Below are 18,641 nucleotides of genomic sequence, written 5' to 3'. Positions count from 1 at the left end.
TTTTTAATCGGTTCTGGCAGTTTCTTACATAGTTAAACATACACCTTAACCTATGACCTGATGGTTCCAGTTTTGGGTATTTACCCAAAAGAAATGAAAATATGTCCATTAAAAGACTTGCATATAAATGTTCTTAGCAGCTTTATTTTTAATAGGCCCAAACTAGAAACAACCCAAACGTCCATCAATTGGTGAATGGATAAACAAATACAATGGAATTGTATTCAGCACAACATGGATGAACCTCAAAAACATTATGCTGTGAAGGATCTCAGACTCAAAATGCTACCTACCTACTGTGTAATTCCATTTATATGGAACACACACAACTAATACATAGTGGTTCTCTCTGTAGGATGAGGTGAGGGTGAATTTGACTGAGAAGGGGCATGAGAGAAGTTTCTGAGGATGATGGTAATGTTTAATACCTTGACAGGGGTTTGGGTTATATAGGTGTATGCATTTGTCAAACTTCAGCAAATATTCCCTTAAGATTGTGTATTTCAGGCTGGACGCGGTGGCTTATGCCTGTAAACCCAGCACTCTGGGAGGCCAAGGCAGGCAGATCACCTGAGGTCAGCAGTTCCAGACCAGCCTGGCCAACATGGCAAAACCCCATCTCTACTGAAAATACAAAAATTAGCCAGGCGTGGCAGTGTGCACCTGTAATCCCAGCTACTCAGGAGGTTGAGGGAGGAGAATTGCTTGAAACCGGAAGTTGGAGGTTGCAGTGAGCAGAGATAGTGCCACTGCACTCCAGCCTGGGCAACAGAGCAAAACTCGGTCTCAAAAAAAAAAAAAAAATTGTATTTCAGTGTATGTAAATTTTAGCTCAAAAGAAAACAAATGCAAAAAATGGAACTCTAGTTAACAATATACATACACTCTTCCTAAGCCAGCGCTCAGCAAGGAGAAGACTATGTTCAGTTCAAGGGCCAAGATCGTGAAGCCCAATGGCGAGAAGCCGGACGAGTTGGAATCCGGCATCTCCCAGGCTCTTCTGGAGCTGGAGATGAACTTGGACCTCAAGGCTCAGCTAAGGAAGCTGAATATTACTGCAGTCAAGGAAATTGAAGTTGGTGTTGGTTGGAAAGCTATCATAATCTTTGTTCCCGTTCCTCAGCTGAAATCTTTCCAGAAAATCCAAGTCTGGCTAGTACACGAATTGAAGAAAAAGTTCAATGGGAAGCATATTTTCTTTATCGCTCAGAGGAGAATTCTGCCTAAGCCAACTCAAAAAAGCTGTACAAAAAATAAGCAAAAGCATCCCAGGAGTTGTACTCTGACAGCTGTGCATGATGCCATCCTTGAGGACTTGGTCTTCCCAAGCGAAATTGTGGGCAAGAGAATCCGTGTGAAACTGGATGGCAGCCACCTCATAAAGGTTCACTGGGACAAAGCACAGCAGAACAATGTGGAACACAAGGCTGAAACCTTTTCTGGTGTCTATAAGAAGCTCATTGGCAAGGATGTTAATTTTGAATTCCCAGAGTTTCAATTGTAAACAAAAAATGATTAAATAAAATATATATTCACAGTAAAAAAAAAATACATAAGTATTGGGGGAGGGATGTGTGCTGATATCTTCAACTTACTTTGAAATGTATAAAAAATAAGTGGCTGGATCAATGGAAAGGTGGATAGATGGACAGATATGTGATGAAGCAAATATGGGAATTTTTTTTTTTTTTTAATTGAGAAGGAGTCTTGCTCCGTCACCCAGGCTGGAGTGCAATGACACGATCTCGGCTCACTGCAACCTCCGCCTCCTAGGTTCAAGCAATTCTCCTGCCTCAGCCTCCCAAGAAGCTGGGATTACAGGCATGTGCCACCATGTCCTGCTAATTTTTGTATTTTTTAGTAGAGGAGGGGTTTCACCATCTTGGCCAGGCTGGTCTCGAATGCGTGACCTCAGATGATCTGCCCGCTTCGGCCTCCCACGGTGCTGGGATTACAGGCATAAGCCACCGCGCCCAGCCAGGAAATTGTTAATGGTAGAATCCAGTGGTGAGTATATGAGTGATCACTGTAAATTTCTTTTAATTTGTTGCAGAGGCAGAGGGAGCAGTTAAGAAAAAGAAGACCAAGTAGACTTGGGGATAGTGACGTGGGAGAGAGCTCTGGGAGACTTGGGCTTAAATCTCATTATGGGAGGTAGTCTAGGAACCAATTGGAGAGTTTAACAGTGTCAGGATAATTAGGGTCCCAAGGTGGCACAAGAGTTCGGACTTTACCCTCTCAACAGTGAAAAATCATCTTAGATTTTTAAGCTGTGTATGGCATAATAGGAGGCAGTATGGCATGGAGAAATGTAGGCAGTTAGGAGCTAAGGAGACAAAGGTTCTGGTCCCATTCACAGTATGTCCTTGGGTGAGTCAATTAGGTTTCAACCTAATGTACTTGGGTGAGTACATTAGGTTTCAACAAAATGTACTCTTCTTCCTTTGTCCCCTCCTCCATCCAAAAAGAGGCCCTGGAAAAACTAAGTTTAATTAGGCACAGAAGGAACTTTGTAAATATATACCCAAGGAGAAAAATAAACTACCTCCTCCTTGTCCCTCCGCTCCACGCGACTCTCTTGCCCCTGCCCCTTGCCCCCTTGCCCCGATCCATTTGAATGATTTTTCTTGCCCTTTAACTGGCTTTCCTCATCTGCAGGATCAGCAAGTTGGACTTGAAACATGGCCCTTGGGACAGAGCATACTAGTTACTCTACTCCAGCTCAGCTACTGATACCTGATTCTAGATTTAAGGCCCAGCAATTTTCATTCTTCTAGCTCTTGCTGTCTAGAAACTTACTGTGCAAGGGTCTTGGGGTTCCTCAGGCCCTAGGTCTGTGGCTGTCTTAGAGCCAGAGAAGTCACCCTTAAAGAGGTGGGCCAGGGTCTGAGAATGCAGGCACACAGAGTACATACACTACTAGCCTTTCCTCAGCTATCCTGAGCCCCACCGTGCCCCATCCCCAGGTCTCCCCTCATCGTTCCCTCCTATGGCCTGTTTAGCAGTTAGTGTCTACCGAAGACCTGGTACCAGGGGAGTTATCTTTCTGGAGGTATATAATGACTGATCTTTTTATTTAGACTGTGACTTCTTAGAAGGCCAAATGAGTGGGAAATAGGCAAAAGGGTGTTGTAAGGCCAGGATACTTCCTAAATTGAAAAAAAAAAAAATCCTGCCAAATGCAATACCCCAAAGCTTTTACTAAAAGAAACCTCTCCAGATGGTGAGGGACTCCAGATTTTATCATATCTCTGGCACTTCACTTTCCCCATGAAGTTTCTCACTGGCTATTCTCCTTTAACTGCCTGGCCCCGGCATGGGCACAGAACCTCGTGCTCCTTAGAACAGATAAGACTAAGCTGAGGCCGGGCACAGTGACTCACGCCTGTAATCCCAGCATTTTGGGAGGCCGAGGCGGGCGGATCACGAGGTCAGGAGATCGAGACCATCCTGGCTAACATGGTGAAACCCCGTCTCTACTAAAAATACAAAAAATTAGCTGGGTGTGGTGGTGGTCACCTGTAGTCCCAGCCACTCAGGAGGTGGAAGCAGGAGAATGGTGTGAACCTGGGACGTGGAGTTTGCAGTGAGCCGAGATTGCACCACTGCACTCCAGTCTGGGAGACAGAGCGAAACTCTGTCTCAGGAAAGAAAAAAAAAAAAAAAAAAAAAAAAAGAAAAGACTAAGCTGAAACACTAAATAAGACATTAGTAAAGAGAAGGCGATAACAGAAGGCAAATGAACACTAATAGCATTACAGAGCTAGATAACCTGGCTTCAAAGATAAGGCCTGCTCCCTGGGGCTAGCAAGTCCTGGTGTATAATAGGTGCCGAATACATATTTGTTAAATAAATAAATAACTATCCACAGTGGAAATCACACACTTCCTGCCCTCAAGGAGCTTAAGTTCTAGTGGGGAGACATGTCAAAAGGGGCATTTTAATATAATTGTATAAGTGCTGTAATAGAGAAGTATAATGGTTAAAAATCACAGACTCTGAAGCCAGGCTGCTATAGTGTGAATCGTAGGTCCTTGGGAAAATTATTTAATTTTTTTCCTTGTCAATTTCCTCATTTATAAAATGATGTCCCTAGCTCATATATATGTCTGTATGTTGTATCACTTTCCACAATGATTTGAGGTAATTACAAGGAAAAGTGTAGATAATTTAGATGTAACGTTAAGTAAATCCTTTTCCCTCTTTAGGCTTCAGTTTTCCCATCTGTAAAATGAGGAGTTTGGACTTTGTAGAAGGTCCCTTCCAGCTCTGATGCACTATTTTAGATTTTGGAATTGGACCAATGCCAAAGAACATACCAGGTTTTCTTTTCTCTTTTCAATAAAAGCTATCTTCAAACTATCTTATTGCTAACATTTATTGAGCACCTACTACATGATGGGTGCTGTACTAGGTGCTTTCCATACTTTACTTCTAATCCTCACAACAAACCTAAAAGATAGGCCTCATCTCTATTGTTTCTCGATGAAGAAACCAGGGCTTTATTACATCAAGTGGAGACATCAATTTATTTATCTACATATTGAACACCTTCTTTGTATCAGGCATCATGTTAAATGCTAAGGATACAAAAGCAAATAATGCTGATTCTATGCCCAAGGTCAGTCTATCAGAAAAGATTGAGATGTAGTAAGGGCAAAGCCCATCTTTATACTGCATCGTAACCATGTACCCAAGTCACCTCTGTTCCAGTCCTACAAGGGTTCCACTTTTCAGAATGGGGAAATTCTTAGCACAATATTTAGCACATAATCGGCTTTCAATAAATATCTCTTAAATTATTTTTTATTTTTTTATTTATTTTTATTTTTATTTTTTTGAGATGGAGTCTCACTCTGCCACCCAGGCTGGAGGTGCAGTGGTGCGATCTCGGCTCACTGCAAGCTCTGCCTCCCGGGTTCACGCCATTCTCCTGCCTCAGCCTCCTGAGTGGCTGTGACTACAGGCGCCCACCACCACGCCCAGCTAATTTTTTGGATTTTTTTAGTAGAGATGTGGTTTCACCATGTTACCCAGGATGATCTCGATCTCCTGACCTCGTGATCCGCCCGCCTCGGCCTCCCAAAGTGCTGGGATTACAGGCCTGAGCCACCGCGCCCGGCTGAAATTATTTTTTGAAATGAATTAATAAGAGGCTAAAATAAAATTCATTAAATTTCTCCCTTGGATAGGGTCAAGAAACCAATACATCACACATTTTCTCTCACTTCAAGCTCTGCTGTTCTATACTACCCTCAGAGGGTTAAGTATTTTCTATCTCTTTCTTTTCCATAATGCTCCTGCTGCTTCCGTCATCTTTCCCCCTCTATGCCTGCTCTAATAATAGACAAACTATTAAGCAGACTGCTTCCTTGGCATTCAGGAAGCAGGCTCCATGCACATAGCCAATTGATTTGTTTTTAATGTACCTATTATTATGAATAGGCTTCTGGCTCAAGCTGAAATCCGGCTATGTCCAATATCCTTTACCCTCCATGCTTCCACTTTGGCCATCTAAAGGTGTTGACGTTCGAATCCATTTCCCAGTAACATGGGTTCCTATCAGTACTCTTCCTGATTACAGGTAACAAAACCAAAGCCTTCTCTGTCTTTGGACTTCTTTTGCCACTATCAGAGCATCCTGGCTCCTTCTCACAATCCATCCCACTTGGCTCTTGAATCCAAGGTGATGCTGTGTCATCAGAACTCTTAAGTTACCCTTATAAAGATGAATCAATAAAAGGAGTAAAGGATAGAAAGATTATGTACTCATCTTCTTGAGAATGCTCTCATCATCCCTTCTCAAGTAGTTAGAATGATTTAGGGACAGGGCAGGGAGATGATGTGAATGATCTAGTGAATTCCATTCCAGCCAGAAAATCCTATTGGAGAATAGGAGAGGCCCAAAGCAAAGATGCCTAAAATAGAGAACTTCAGGGATAGAAAGGACTTTCAGAGGTCATCTGGTCCATGGAATCCCAAGCACTAATCTGCATACCCATGACAGTCTGTGACATTTTCATCAGTGTGCTGACACCCACGAGAAAAATTGTTATCAACTGACATATCTTGAGAAAGCCTTTTCTGAGTAAAAGACTGTTCTTTCCACACTTTCTAGATTTTGATGTTAAAATATCATTTCAGTAATAACATGATAGTGGAGAAACATGTCTTTACATGACAGAAAGTTGGCATTACGTTGGTCCCCAAAGTTTCTGGAGAAACTTTAGAGAAATTTTACTGGTCTTTCAGATTGAAATTTTGGGGAAGCATTGTTTTGGTTTTCTGGTTTCCAAACCTGGCAGTGCATTAATATTACTAGGGGCCTTGTCCAAACTATGTATTCCTGGGTCTCACCCCAAGATATTCCTTTTTTTTTTTTTTTTTTTTTTTTTGAGACGGAGTCTCGCTGTGTCGCCCAGGCTGGAGTGCAGTGGCGCGATCTCGGCTCACTGCAAGCTCCGCCTCCCGGGTTCACGCCATTCTCCTGCCTCAGCCTCCGAGTAGCTGGGACTACAGGCGCCCGCCACCACGCCCGGCTAGTTTTTTGTATTTTTAGTAGAGACGGGGTTTCACCATGTTAGCCAGGATGGTCTCGATCTCCTGACCTCGTGATCCACCCGCCTCGGCCTCCCAAAGTGCTGGGATTACAGGCTTGAGCCACCGCGCCCGGCAAGATATTCCAATTCAGCAAGGGTAGAGTAGGACCTAGTAGCTGGTGCTTTTAGAAAAGTCTCTAGGGGATTTTTATGTGCAACCAGGTTAGGGAACCACTGCTCTGCTTTACCCTCTAAAGTGAATAATCAAGGGCATAAGTAATTGGAATGATTCCATTGCGGGCTCATTTCTGTTAGAGACAGAAGGAAAGCACATTCTGTAACCTGCAATATGAATGAGAGACATCTGCTAGGGTTTTTCCAAGGTCCACAGTCAGACAAGTAAAATAATGTAAAGGGCTACAGAAACCATGCCTTACTTACTTGTGAGCATGAGCCAAGCTGATTAATCTACACATGGTAGTAGTATTCTCTAAAGATCTGTTGTTGATGATGTTTATTGATCAAGCATGATTTAGAGATTTATAGAGGAAACTTCATGCATCTTAAGACACTAGCCCTATTTCTACAACTTTACTCTCAACCTTGTCTCATCTTTTATATACTTCTATCTCAAAATGTCTTCACCCAATTTAGTAGAGTTACATTCAATAAATGGCAGTTATAATTATTAGTAGTTTCTACTACAATGTAAGCTCCATGAGGACAAGAACCATTGTACGTCCCCAGTGCCTAATATAGTGAATGGTACACATAGTTGCTTGATAACTATTTGGGAAATGAATGGCTGAGTGGTATGAGAAAGGCAAGTGACATGCTTCCTCAGTTCAAGACTAACTCTGCTATCTGTTTTGTTTAACCTACTCTGGAGAGTCAAGAAAGGTATAGAATCTCAACTGGAAGATAGTTAAGGGAATGGTTGGTGAAGGCTGAGAGACCAGCAGGTGCCCATAAGTCATGAAATGGTGGCTAACCAGTGTGTTGTAGCATGGTATGAAAGGGAGAAAAGGATGGGAAGAAAATGACAGGGAGTAATGCTAGAGTGGTTGAATATGAGCCTATCAGAAACAGGCACAACGTCTTTTATGTTTGTGTTTGGTATACAGTACAGAGCCTGACACATAGAGGTTCTCAGTAAATGATGAATGAATAAATGAATGAATGAATGAATGAATGAACAAATGAGGTTGGTCCCAAGGCACAAAGGACCTTTCATGCCTGGCTGAGGAATTTAAACTTGAAAGTCAAACGGAGAATCATTGAAGATTTGTAAAGTAGAGGAGTGTCATGATTAAAATAGTATTTTAGAGTTATAATTGACAGGATTGTTTGGGGGCCAGGGGGAAAGAGACAGGAGGCCACAGGCACTTCAGAACTGATTCAGCTCCTAATTCCCAATCTCCATTAACACTATACCATCCTTTCCTTTACTCAAGCAAAAAACGTCAGTTTCTTCCCTTTCTCTCATTACACAAATCTTTTCTGTCAACTCTACCATAACAATGATGGACAGAGATATCCCTTTGTCTCCATTTCCATAGTCAGTGCCCTATTTCAGATGATCAGCATTTTTTTTTTTCTTTTTTTGAGACAGAGTCTTACTCTGTCATTCAGGCTGGGGTGCAGTGGCTTGATCTCGGCTCACTGCAACCTCTCCCTCCTGGGTTTAAGCCATTCTCCTGCCTCAGCCTCCACCATGCCCTGCTAGTTTTTGTATTTTTAGTAGAGATGGGGTTTCACCATGTTGGCCAGGCTGGTCTCGAACTCCTGACCTCAAGTGATCTACCCACCTCGGTCTCCCAAAGTGCTGGGATTATAGGCATGAGCCACTGTGCCCATTCCAGATCATCAACTTTTTTTTTTTTTTTTTTTTTTTTACTTAGTCTATTGGTTCATTTCCTTACATCTTGTCTTTCCATGCCATCATCTAAACCAGCAGTCGCCAACGTTTTTGGCATCAGGGACTGGTTTCGTGGGAGACAATTTTTCCACGAAAATTGTCCCAGGGGTTGAGGGGGATGGTTTCAGGATGAAACCATTCCACCTCAGATCATCAAGCATTAGTTAGATTCTCATAAGGAATGCGCAACGTAGATCCCTTGCATGTGTAATTCACAATAGGGTACGCACTCCTATGAGAATCTAATGCTGAGGCAGATCTGACAGGAGGCAGAGCTCAGGTGGTAATGCTTGCTTGCCTGCCGCTCACCTGGTTCCTAACAGGCCATGGACCTGGTATCAGTCTGTGGCCCGGGGGTTGGGGACCCCTGATCTAAACTATCACCACAATGTTCTTTCTAAGATGCAGTTCTGATGTTATTCTCCTACTCAAAAATCTTCAGTGGTGATCTTGCATTATATATCAATAATAAAGCCTTTACCTCTTAGCATGGCATTTAATAACTCTGCAAAGTAGTTTGTAGATAAACTGAGGCTCAGAAAGGGAAAACAAATTGCTTAGGATCATACAGGCATGCAGTGGTAGAACCAAGGTTAAAACCCTGGTCTCCTGATGCCAGTGATTTAGCCATTATAAAGCACCTTCTAAAGAGGGGAGAAATGGCAGGTATTACATATGTTACTAGAATGGTGAAATGGCAGTTACATAATTCTGTCTTCTGGGTGGGGCACATACTTTGAAACTCACACAAATGAGCAAAGATCCCTGTTCTACCTCTAACTAGCTTTGTAGACTTAAAACAAGTAACTTAGTCTCTTGGAGCCTGTTTCCTCATTTATAAAATGGGAACAAACCATCCCAATCTTATAGTAATGTTATGAAGATTATATAAGATCTCATATATAAAGGGCCTACCACAGTGCTAGATTCATAGGAGATTCTCAGTGAGGGTCATCACCCACCCATACTCCCATTCCAGTGATCTAAAAACCAGTTTAAATAGTGAGGGAAGTAGAATTAAGATAGTAGGAATCTAGATGGGTGCAAGATTCCAGGGTCTATTCCTAGTTCTGGGGTTGGAAATAACTATTTTTAGGGTCTCAATCAGGTTCTCTGCAAGTGGATACCAAACTAGTGCTCTCCTGGGGCAACAGGTGGTCATATGTATGGTGAGACCCCTGATCAAAAAGCAAACCTTAAGCCCTGGTGCTTATCACTCCTCGTAGCTGAAGCATTATGGATTTTTATTAAAATGCAAATGTTTCCTAGGAGAGGCAGACGCCATACATATTAACTTTCTGGCCTGATTAGCCTTCACTTCCCTCTTTCTGTGAGTAGAGTCTATGGCTCTGTGCTTTGAGCTCAAGGCATGCTCTGATGTAGGGGACCACCTTCCCCCACCCTTGGCCTTTTAAAATCCTACTCAGCATTCCAGGCCTTGCTGGAACGGTGGCTCACACCTGTAATCCCAACACTTTGGGAGGCCGAAGCAGGTGGATCACTTGAGGTCAGGAGTTTGAGACCAGCCTGACCAACATGGTGAAACCCCGTCTCTACTAAAAATACAAAAATTAGCGGGCGTGGTGGCGCACGACTGTAATCCCAGCTACTTGGGAGGCTGAGGCAGAAGAATCGCTTGAACCAGGGAGCGGCGGTGGCAGTGAGTCGAGATTATGCCACTGCACTCCAGCCTGGGCTACAGAGCGAGACTCTGTCTTAAAAAGAAAAAAAATTTCCAAGCCCATCTTGAACATCACCTCCTCCAGAAGCCCACTGTGATAGTTCTGCCAGATCCTGCCTTCCTTCCTCTGTGATAGTTCAGCCAGATTCTGCCTTCCCTCCTTTGTCTCCTCCCAGGGAGCCTCAAATCTTAGAGTCCTTTGGTGAAACAGGGAGCATGAAGTTTCGTTATATGGAGACCTGCCTTGAATTCTAGCTTGTCCTTGACTTGGCCCATTATCTTAGGCTAATAAATGCCTTGACCTCGTTGAGCCTCAGTTTTCGTGCAAAAAAAAGCAGGCAATAATAAACCTTAGGGCAATAAGGGACGTGCTCTATTTGGGCGATGCCTTCCCTGCTGAGTAGTGTGGCCCTGTGATTTGTGAATTTGACTGATTCCTCTTATATGGCACCGCAAGTCCCTCAGGACATCTATATCCTTCCTCCCAGCTGGGCCAGCCCTCAGGTGCTTAATGACTGTATTTACAGGCATCTAGCTCAGCCACGCATCCCCGGAGCTGCATCACCTCTGGCTATGCAGTCTTTCACTTATCAGGAGTGTTAATGAGATGCAGGGTAGAAAGGTCTTGCCACTCGCCCGCCCGCTCGTGGAAGCCGAGTAGATTGGTAACCACACCACGACTTCACGTTTACTGCATTAGACGCGCAGACCCTTAGGGGAGGCAGGGCTTCCCAGTATCGCCGAGCGGGCCCTGAGTGCAGAGGCTGGGCGCCCCTGCACACCCCTGCTGAGAGCCTGGCCACCCGAAAGACAGATCCCCCACCTTTCCTTCTTCCTGACCCGGCGCGCTTCCTGGGGAACAAACTCTCCCTTACCCTCAGCGGGGCTGGGGCCTCAGTCTGCGACATACAGTGGGACTCCTATGTCTGCATGCCTGAGGTGGGCGGAAGGGGGCGGTGGGTGCTGGGAAGACATCCGTCCGCTTGCAGCTCCGCTGAGTCTCCAGCACCTGAAAAGCCGCGGCCAAGGCCCGAGGGACCAGCCCAGCCGAGATATTGGGGGCGGGGCAGCCCAAGCCCAAACTGGCGGCTGGACCCGGCTCCAACTCGTCCCTCCCCAGTCCGGGACAGAGAGTCGGGAGGAGCTTGAACTGAGCTTCGGCTCCCGACTGGGCCTGGGCCCGGCTCCCACTGGTGCCACTGCACCTCCCTCCCTTCCTGGCCCAGCTCCTGGCCCACACTCGGCCCTGGCCCGGCCCAGACCCGGCCCTCTGCGGCTCCTCTGGGCTCCAGGTTGGCGCAAACAAAGCCCTGATTGACTGCCCGGAGGGGCGGGCCTCGCTGCATGGCCGCCTCCTCCCCTCCCAGGCCGCCAGGGATTTGCCGGGAAGGGCGGGGGCCGGGGTAGACTCCCGGGGGTGCGCAGGACCGCAGGGGGCCGAGTCCTCTGGCTCAAGAAGATTGTGTTCACCCGCTGTCCGAGGCCCAGGCTGTCCCCTCAGGTCGTCCTCCTCAAGTCCAAGGAGGGACATGGGAGCTCCTGAGGGCAGGGTGGGGTTCCTCGCAGGCCAGCTGTCGTCCTAGGGTCCCCGGGGCCACCTCAGTTGCGGGCTGCTTGTGAGGAAGGAGGGAATGGGAGCAAAGAACAGGAGGGGTCTCCCCGAGGCTAGGGGTTGATCAATGTCGGTTCTAGAGCTTGCGGGAAAAAGAGGACAGGAGAACAGGATAGTTTGTGCTCTTTCTTTCCATTTTAACTTTTCCTCTAACGGGCGTCCGGGCAAGAACAGGGTTCAGTAGTTTGGGAAGGGAGCTCGGAGAGGCAGTGGCGGCTGGAGTAGGTAGGCGAGTAAAAGGAGGAGGAAGGGCTGGGGAGAAGAGCGAGGCTCTAGCGGCTGCCTGTTGAGGGAGGAAGAGGTGGGGGGTGTGGAGGAGGGGGAGGAGAGAGAGATGACATGGGGAGAGGAGGAGGGGGTTGGACGTGGGAGGAGGAGGAGAGGGCTCGAGGGACCGTCTGTCGCGGGACGGGCTGGCCAGCTGGGGCGCGGAGCCTGGAGGAGGAGGCAGCGCCAGCGGCAGCAGCAGCCCTCCGAGCAGCAGCAGTTGCAGCAGCAGAAACAAGTACCAGCCACACAGCGGCTCCTCTGGCCCAAGCAGCCACAGTCCCCCGGCCGCGATGGCGCTGCAAAGCCAGGCGAGCGAGGAAGCAAAGGGGCGCTGGCAGGAGGCAGACCGGGAACGGCCGGAGCCGGTGGGTAGCCCAGAACCGGAGCCTGAGCCCGAGCCTGAGCCCGAGCCCGTGCCGGTGCCCCCGCCCGAGCCCCAGCCGGAGCCCCAGCCCCTACCGGACCCCGCACCCCTGCCGGAGCTGGAGTTTGAGTCCGAGCGGGTGCACGAACCCGAGCCCACGCCTACGGTGGAGACCCGCGGCACCGCGCGCGGCTTCCAGCCTCCCGAAGGTGGCTTCGGCTGGGTGGTGGTGTTCGCTGCCACCTGGTGCAACGGCTCCATCTTCGGCATCCATAACTCTGTCGGGATCCTCTACTCCATGCTGCTAGAGGAGGAAAAGGAAAAAAATCGCCAAGTGGAGTTCCAAGCAGGTGAGTGGCCCCGCACACCCCACTTGGCATTTTGGGCAAAGGTGGCTGCTCCCGCTGCCACCGACCCCATACCTCCCGGTCCAAGGCGCCCCTCCAATGCACTTCTCCGACTCCTCCCCTTACCCCTTGCCCCTTGCCCCTTTCCCCTTTCCCATGACTCTGCTAGGGTGCGGGTTGCGGGGCTCTGGGCAGCCTCGACTGGGGAGACTAGGTGCAAGGCTTCCCGGGGGTACGAACTGGGACATTCATTGATCATTGGCAAGCAATGGACTTTTTTGGCCCTGGGACAAATCCAGATGCACCTTTCGGGTTTGTTTAAGGTACCTTTGCCCGTGTGTGCTGGGGGAAAATATTTGCAGGACTTTTTTTTTTTTTTTTTTTGGAGGTGGGGAGAAGTCATGAGGAGAGGAGAAAGTTGAGAGGCGGGGCGGGGTCTGAGAGAAGCACTGTAACGCGGATCTCCGCAGCAGCCCCCCCACCCCCACCCCCCGGTTCCTTTGGGGAAGCGGAGGTGTTTTCTGTTAAAAAACACTTTAGGAATCCTGATGACTATGAGCGAAGAGTCAAACACATGGCAGGCGTGCGTGTCTGTAGGAGAGAAAGGGAGGGAGGGAGTTAGAGTGGGGGTGTGCGTGCTTCTCTGGCTGCTGCAGTTACGGCCCAGCCGTGCCCGGCAGTCCTCTGCCGCCCGGCGGGAGTGAACGGATCTCCGTGCCCTATGAGCCGAGCCCCAAAGCGGGTGGGGAGGCGGTCTCCGCAGTCTCCTGCCAGAGGCGTGAGGCGGCAGGCAGACTGGGCCCTGCTGCTCACTCCGCACCGCCCCCAACCTCAGCCCTGCCTTTCCCCGCACCCCGCGCCTCTCTGCTACCGGTGGGGTGCCTCGTTCGGCCTACAGCCTGAATGCCAGACCCGCCACTCCAGCTTTCGCCTGGGGCTGACTTGATCTCAGAGTTGGGGGGCATAGCCCTCGCTCTCCAGGCCAGTGGACGCAAGACCCCAGGCGTGCGCGCTCTTCGCATTGAGGCCGCCTGTGAGCTGGGAGAAGTCAGAGGAACCATCTCGCTTTCCCAGCAAAGCCGCTGGCGAAATCCCTCAGCAGTTCTGGTGAGGGACTCAGACGAAGACGGGGGATTGGGATGCCCTCTCTGGCAAGGCTTGCTCCCTCTCGTGGCTCCTCAGGACAGCTCGACTCTTGCCACCAGCTCCAACTTCACAACTCAGAATATGTGGCTTTTCGTAGTGTTGCCCTAGGACTGAGGGGTTCCTTCCTCTCTCCAACCTCCAACCTCCACGTATTTCTCCTGCCATTTGAGGGGACCTGGGAATTACTAAGTGAACATAGAAACCTTGAATTCTGTAGTGTCCACCTGTGAATTCCCTGGGCCTTCTCCCACCAATTTCAACTGAGGACTTGTGGTTTTAGTTTGCAGCTTTGCTGGACTTCCCTGGCGGAAGGGGCTTTGGGGATCTTGGTGCCTCAGACCTTGTTGATTCATTGGCACAGCAGCAGTGTGCAGGCCCCGCTGAAGATAGTTCAAGTGTGCGTCAGTGGCTGTCAAAGGAAGTCTCTTGACTACCCAGGCCCACTGAGATGCTGGAGTGGAGGGGTCCTGGGCCAGTGTAGAGCAACTTCTGCAGGGAAGATGGCTGCCACACTCACCCCTGGGATCACCTTTTTTCCTGCTTTGATGCAGTTCAGGGGCCCTTGGGAAAGCAGGCAGTGTAGGGACTCATGCTGTTGCCTAGGTTACCGCCAAGGGCACCTGCTGAGCATTGCCCTGTGGTTGAAGGCAGGCTGTTGGCCTTCAGGATCAGTGAGTGGCAAAGTCTGAGTGAAACTTGATGAGAAGCAGTAGAGGCTAGGCTGAAGCTAGGCCCTGGCATTTATATGGTGTGAGGAGGCCTAGATCTGTGATCTTAGGAGTGTATAATAAAACTTGGAAAAACCACTATTTTACCAGGAAGAGGCTCACTGCTGGGGAACAGACTTCAAAGTAGGTGATCATAGGGGACTCAGGGGGAGGGCTGGCTGGGACTTTCCGGTCAAGACCTCACAGTGCAGCTAGAGGGTGGGGGTGGTAGTGGGGGTGCAGTGGGATATGCAGAGGTGTGGCTAGTGCATACTCTGACACAGACCAGGTCCACTGAGGGGCTGAGGTCACTGGTTTAAAGTATAGTGAGTATAGGTCAGGAAGAAACAGAAAGGAATTTGGTATGTCCCTAGGGTCTCAAAATACTTTGACTTGGGTCCTTGCTGTAGTGTATCTTGAACTCACTGACATTATTTTTGATACTAGAGGCTCTCAGGGATACCACAGTTTTTATTTCGGAAAAGTCAGGAACACTCTACCACATTATGGAGCTCCTAGAAAATCTCATCCTCAGTACTACCTTTCTTGAGCCCTTCAACTTTCCCAAGCAACCATTCAGATCCTGAGATTCTGAATGTGTCTTTGCCTGAAGACACTTTCTGCTGTTTACTCAAAATTTTCCCAGCCATCTGTGCCACAGCACTGGTGTCTCAAAGGGATAGAAGAAGCTAATCGAAGTTTGTATCATTTTTATCAGCCAGTATTTGTCCAATAGCCATTCTGGGAGAAACAGAATGTACACCCCCACACTCAAAGAATTTGGTGTGTAGTCCATTTTTATTAATGTCTGACATGACTTCCATCTCTAAAAGTCTATGAATTTAGTGTTTGGAGGCACCTCGTAACCCAATTTCTCTTTGACTAGGCCTAATATCTTCACAGACCTAAAGCTGTGTTGATTGGCTTAATGGGCGGAAGGTCCTGCAGATGATTGGGATTGTTGTGAGGAAGCCCCACAGAAAGGTAGTTTTTTGTACTTTATTTTTAGAGATGGGATCTTGCTCTGTTGCCCAGGCTGGAGTGCAGTGGCACAGTCATATTTCACTACACCCTCAAATTCCTGGGCGCAAGCAATCCTCCCACATCAGCCTCTCAAGTAGCTAGAACTACAGGCATGCACCACCACCCCCGGCTAATTTTTATTTGTTATTATTTTTTAAAAAAACAGACTCTTGCTGTGTTGCCCAGGCTGGTCTCAAACTCCTGGCCTTGAGCAATCCTACTGCCTCAGCCTCCCAAGTAGCTGGGAAGAAAGGTAGTTTTGATGTTTGAGGAACAGCTCCACATCAGAGTGCCTCTGGGCATGGGAAAAAGCCACAGAAATTAGAAGGGAAATGGGATTCAGGCCTTACTAGAGCATACAATGTGCAGTTTTTGTGGATCCTTTGATGTATGCAGTTTTGTGGTGTCACCAGCTGTATATCTTGTCCCCTCTCTTCACCAGTTTTGGAGGAAAGCCAACTTTCCCTGGGTCCTAGGCTTGGGTGGATTGGCAGGCAAAAGGTTCCTGAGAGGGAGGCAAGTAATCAAAGTCTGGTTTAGTGAAAAAAGAGAAAAGATCAGGAGGGAAATGAGCCTGTATTTCTTGCCAAGATCATGGGAAATTTGGGAGTTCCCCAACCCAGACCAAATAGCAGACAGGACAGGAGACAACCAGGCAATTCCGTGGAAAGTAGAGGCCCAAGCATAGCTTCCTAGGGTGGTAGGAGGGCCTTTTTGGAGAAAAAAGGGGAAAGAGAAGCAAGATGCCATTGGTTGTAGGCCCCAGCTCAATATTGGGAGCCTAAGTGAGTTGGAGCTGCAATAGGGTTAGGATTGGGAGTTCAGAAGACAAGGAAGAACAAGCCAGAGTTGCTAACATTGGCTCTATGCTTAAGTCTTTTTAAAAGTACTCCAGAGTAAAACTTGACTGCCAGTCCACCACTGAGCCATAAAATATGGAAGGCATTTTTTTGTTGTTGTTGGGCAGTTTATAAGCATGGTCCTTGTAAGCTCCCAAGGGGGGTCAAGGCTGAGGCTTTCATTACCAGAGAAAGGGACAATGGTCAGGAAGGTTCACTACTAGGCACAAGATAGTTCAGGCTGATGCTCCACTCTGATGGAAACAGAATTTTCTAGGCATGGGGAAGAATGATACACACTGCCTTTGGGTGAACCAAGGGTCCCAAGGATGGGTGGGGCCAGGTAGAGCAGGCTGTCTTTCTCCTTCCCACCTTAGGGATTCATTGCTCAGTGTCTCACTGGACTGTAACACTAAAGTGCTGACTTTGGGAGCAAAGTATATTTTGAGCAAATCTGCCCATCTCTTGACTTCAGCTGAAGGCTCTTGACTACTGTCCAGCAGAGCTAGATCAGGTTGTCTTAGCACCTGCTGTGGTGCTTCAAGCCACACAGCCCTTGGCCAGGCATCTCTCAAGTTGTTCCCCTGCCTCCTTTCCAACCAAACGGGATCTTGAACTATGACCATGACTCATACTGAAAGGGATGAGAATAAGAGATTGGGTCATTTGGAGGCCAACCAGGAGGATGCTTGTTTGAGTTGGGGTAGCTGGTTGAGGCTGATGCCTGGCTCACTGTCCAGTGGCCTCAAATGCTCATTCTAAGTCTAAAAAAGCAAGACCCAGGGCCAAATCTGGACTCCCCAAAGCTGGCGGTCTCAGTGATACCAACTAGGCAGTAACTATGACTTACACAACTTGTGCCCCTAACTTGTTCTGTGACTTTGGACAGGCACTTCACCTCTCTGTATCTCAGTTTATCTATCTATAAAATGAGAGGGTTTGACTAAATAAACTTTCTATCCTTCTAAAATTATGTGATATCTTATTCTTTACTATTCATATGTCATACATTTTGACTCATTTAAGCAAATAAAAGTTTGTTAAGCTGCCTGAATGACAGTGAGGATGGGTTGGGAGAAGATTGGGAAAGCAAGGAAAAGCCATCATTTCCCCACGTCATTTGTATTTAAAGACTATGGGGCTGCCCAGGGGTATAGATGTGTTTAAAATTTACCCATTCCTTTTTACTCAGTATGTAAGGGCAACCCTGCATGTGGAGCTGCTTCTTCTAGAGTGTCCTGGTTGGTATGGAGCTGGGTCTCCAAGAGAACTCCCTCAATTTGGCCTGCTACAGGCAAGCAGGGTGGGTCTGTATGCTGCTGTTTTCCAGCATTTGAACCTGTTCCTCAAAAGCATTAAATTATAAACATTTCCTCAAGCCTCAGTTTGGACCCCTCTTCTGAAATTTAATTTCTCACAGCACAGTCTTATTTCTCAGAAATGCATAGTCAGTGTGACCTTGATTTGCTGTTACTTCCAGCTAGCAGAGGAAACGGATTCCTAGATGGGGTTCCCTTCAGAGGTCTTCAAACAGGGCATTTTGTTAGCTGGCTCAGGGCCACTGCCTGGATCCTGCTGTGGTGGGGTTGGGAAAGGTTGCTACTGTGATCCTGGAGAAGGCCCCATTAGATGTCCACAATCCCTGGTCAATTGCAGCATCAGGGCTTAACTGAGAGTGTGCTTAGGGAAGTAGTAGGCACAGAAGTCTCTTTCCTTTTCCTTGGATGTCATTGGCAGTATTGCCTCAAGCCCATGAAGAGTAAACAAGCAGCTGGACTGTCAACATTTGTAGAATTACATAAAGCATGCCATCTCAACCTTTCGAGCAGAGCAGTTTCCCAGGAAGATGCACTGCTTTTCCCACCAGCTTCATTTTATGGTTTTGTTGCATTTTGAAAAGGTAAAAACTATTCTTTTCAGATTGTGTGAACTATGGAGTGGGACGTCCTGTCTTGAAAGGAGTTGTCTCACCTGAGATTGAATGATTGAACCCTAGAGAAAAGGCTTTGTTCTACACATATACACATGTGTGCACGTGCACACACATACATACACATCCTATGCCCTACACCCTAAGCCATAGATTATGAATATTCTATCTGAAGTAAGTCATTTCTCATCTGTTCATGGAATTAGGTGTACCAGAGGCTTCTATAAAGATTATGCTGGGGCCGGGCGCGGTGGCTCAAGCCTG

The 18,641-nt window shown here is 47.6% G+C and overlaps 1 protein-coding gene and 1 pseudogene across 1 annotated transcript in view; both read left to right on the top strand.

Moving 5' to 3' along the window:
• Window positions 1–919: 919 nt before the first annotated feature.
• On the top strand, window positions 920–1,504 carry LOC112616075 (annotated as a pseudogene).
• A 10,621-nt stretch (window positions 1,505–12,125) lies between these two features.
• The window catches only part of SLC16A2 (solute carrier family 16 member 2), a 99,713-nt gene continuing 93,197 nt past the window's right edge, over window positions 12,126–18,641 (top strand). Inside the window, exon 1 of the mRNA XM_025373501.1 lies at window positions 12,126–12,735. Within this exon, the coding sequence (XP_025229286.1) occupies window positions 12,312–12,735 (424 nt within the window). The 5' untranslated portion in view covers window positions 12,126–12,311. The remainder of the gene's footprint in view (window positions 12,736–18,641) is intronic.

The sequence above is a fragment of the Theropithecus gelada genome, chromosome X (genome assembly GCF_003255815.1).
Source record: "Theropithecus gelada isolate Dixy chromosome X, Tgel_1.0, whole genome shotgun sequence".
Taxonomy (NCBI): Eukaryota; Metazoa; Chordata; class Mammalia; order Primates; family Cercopithecidae; genus Theropithecus; species Theropithecus gelada.
The sequence above is the reverse complement of the archived record's forward strand: the minus strand, read 5'-3'. Positions and strand labels throughout refer to the sequence as shown.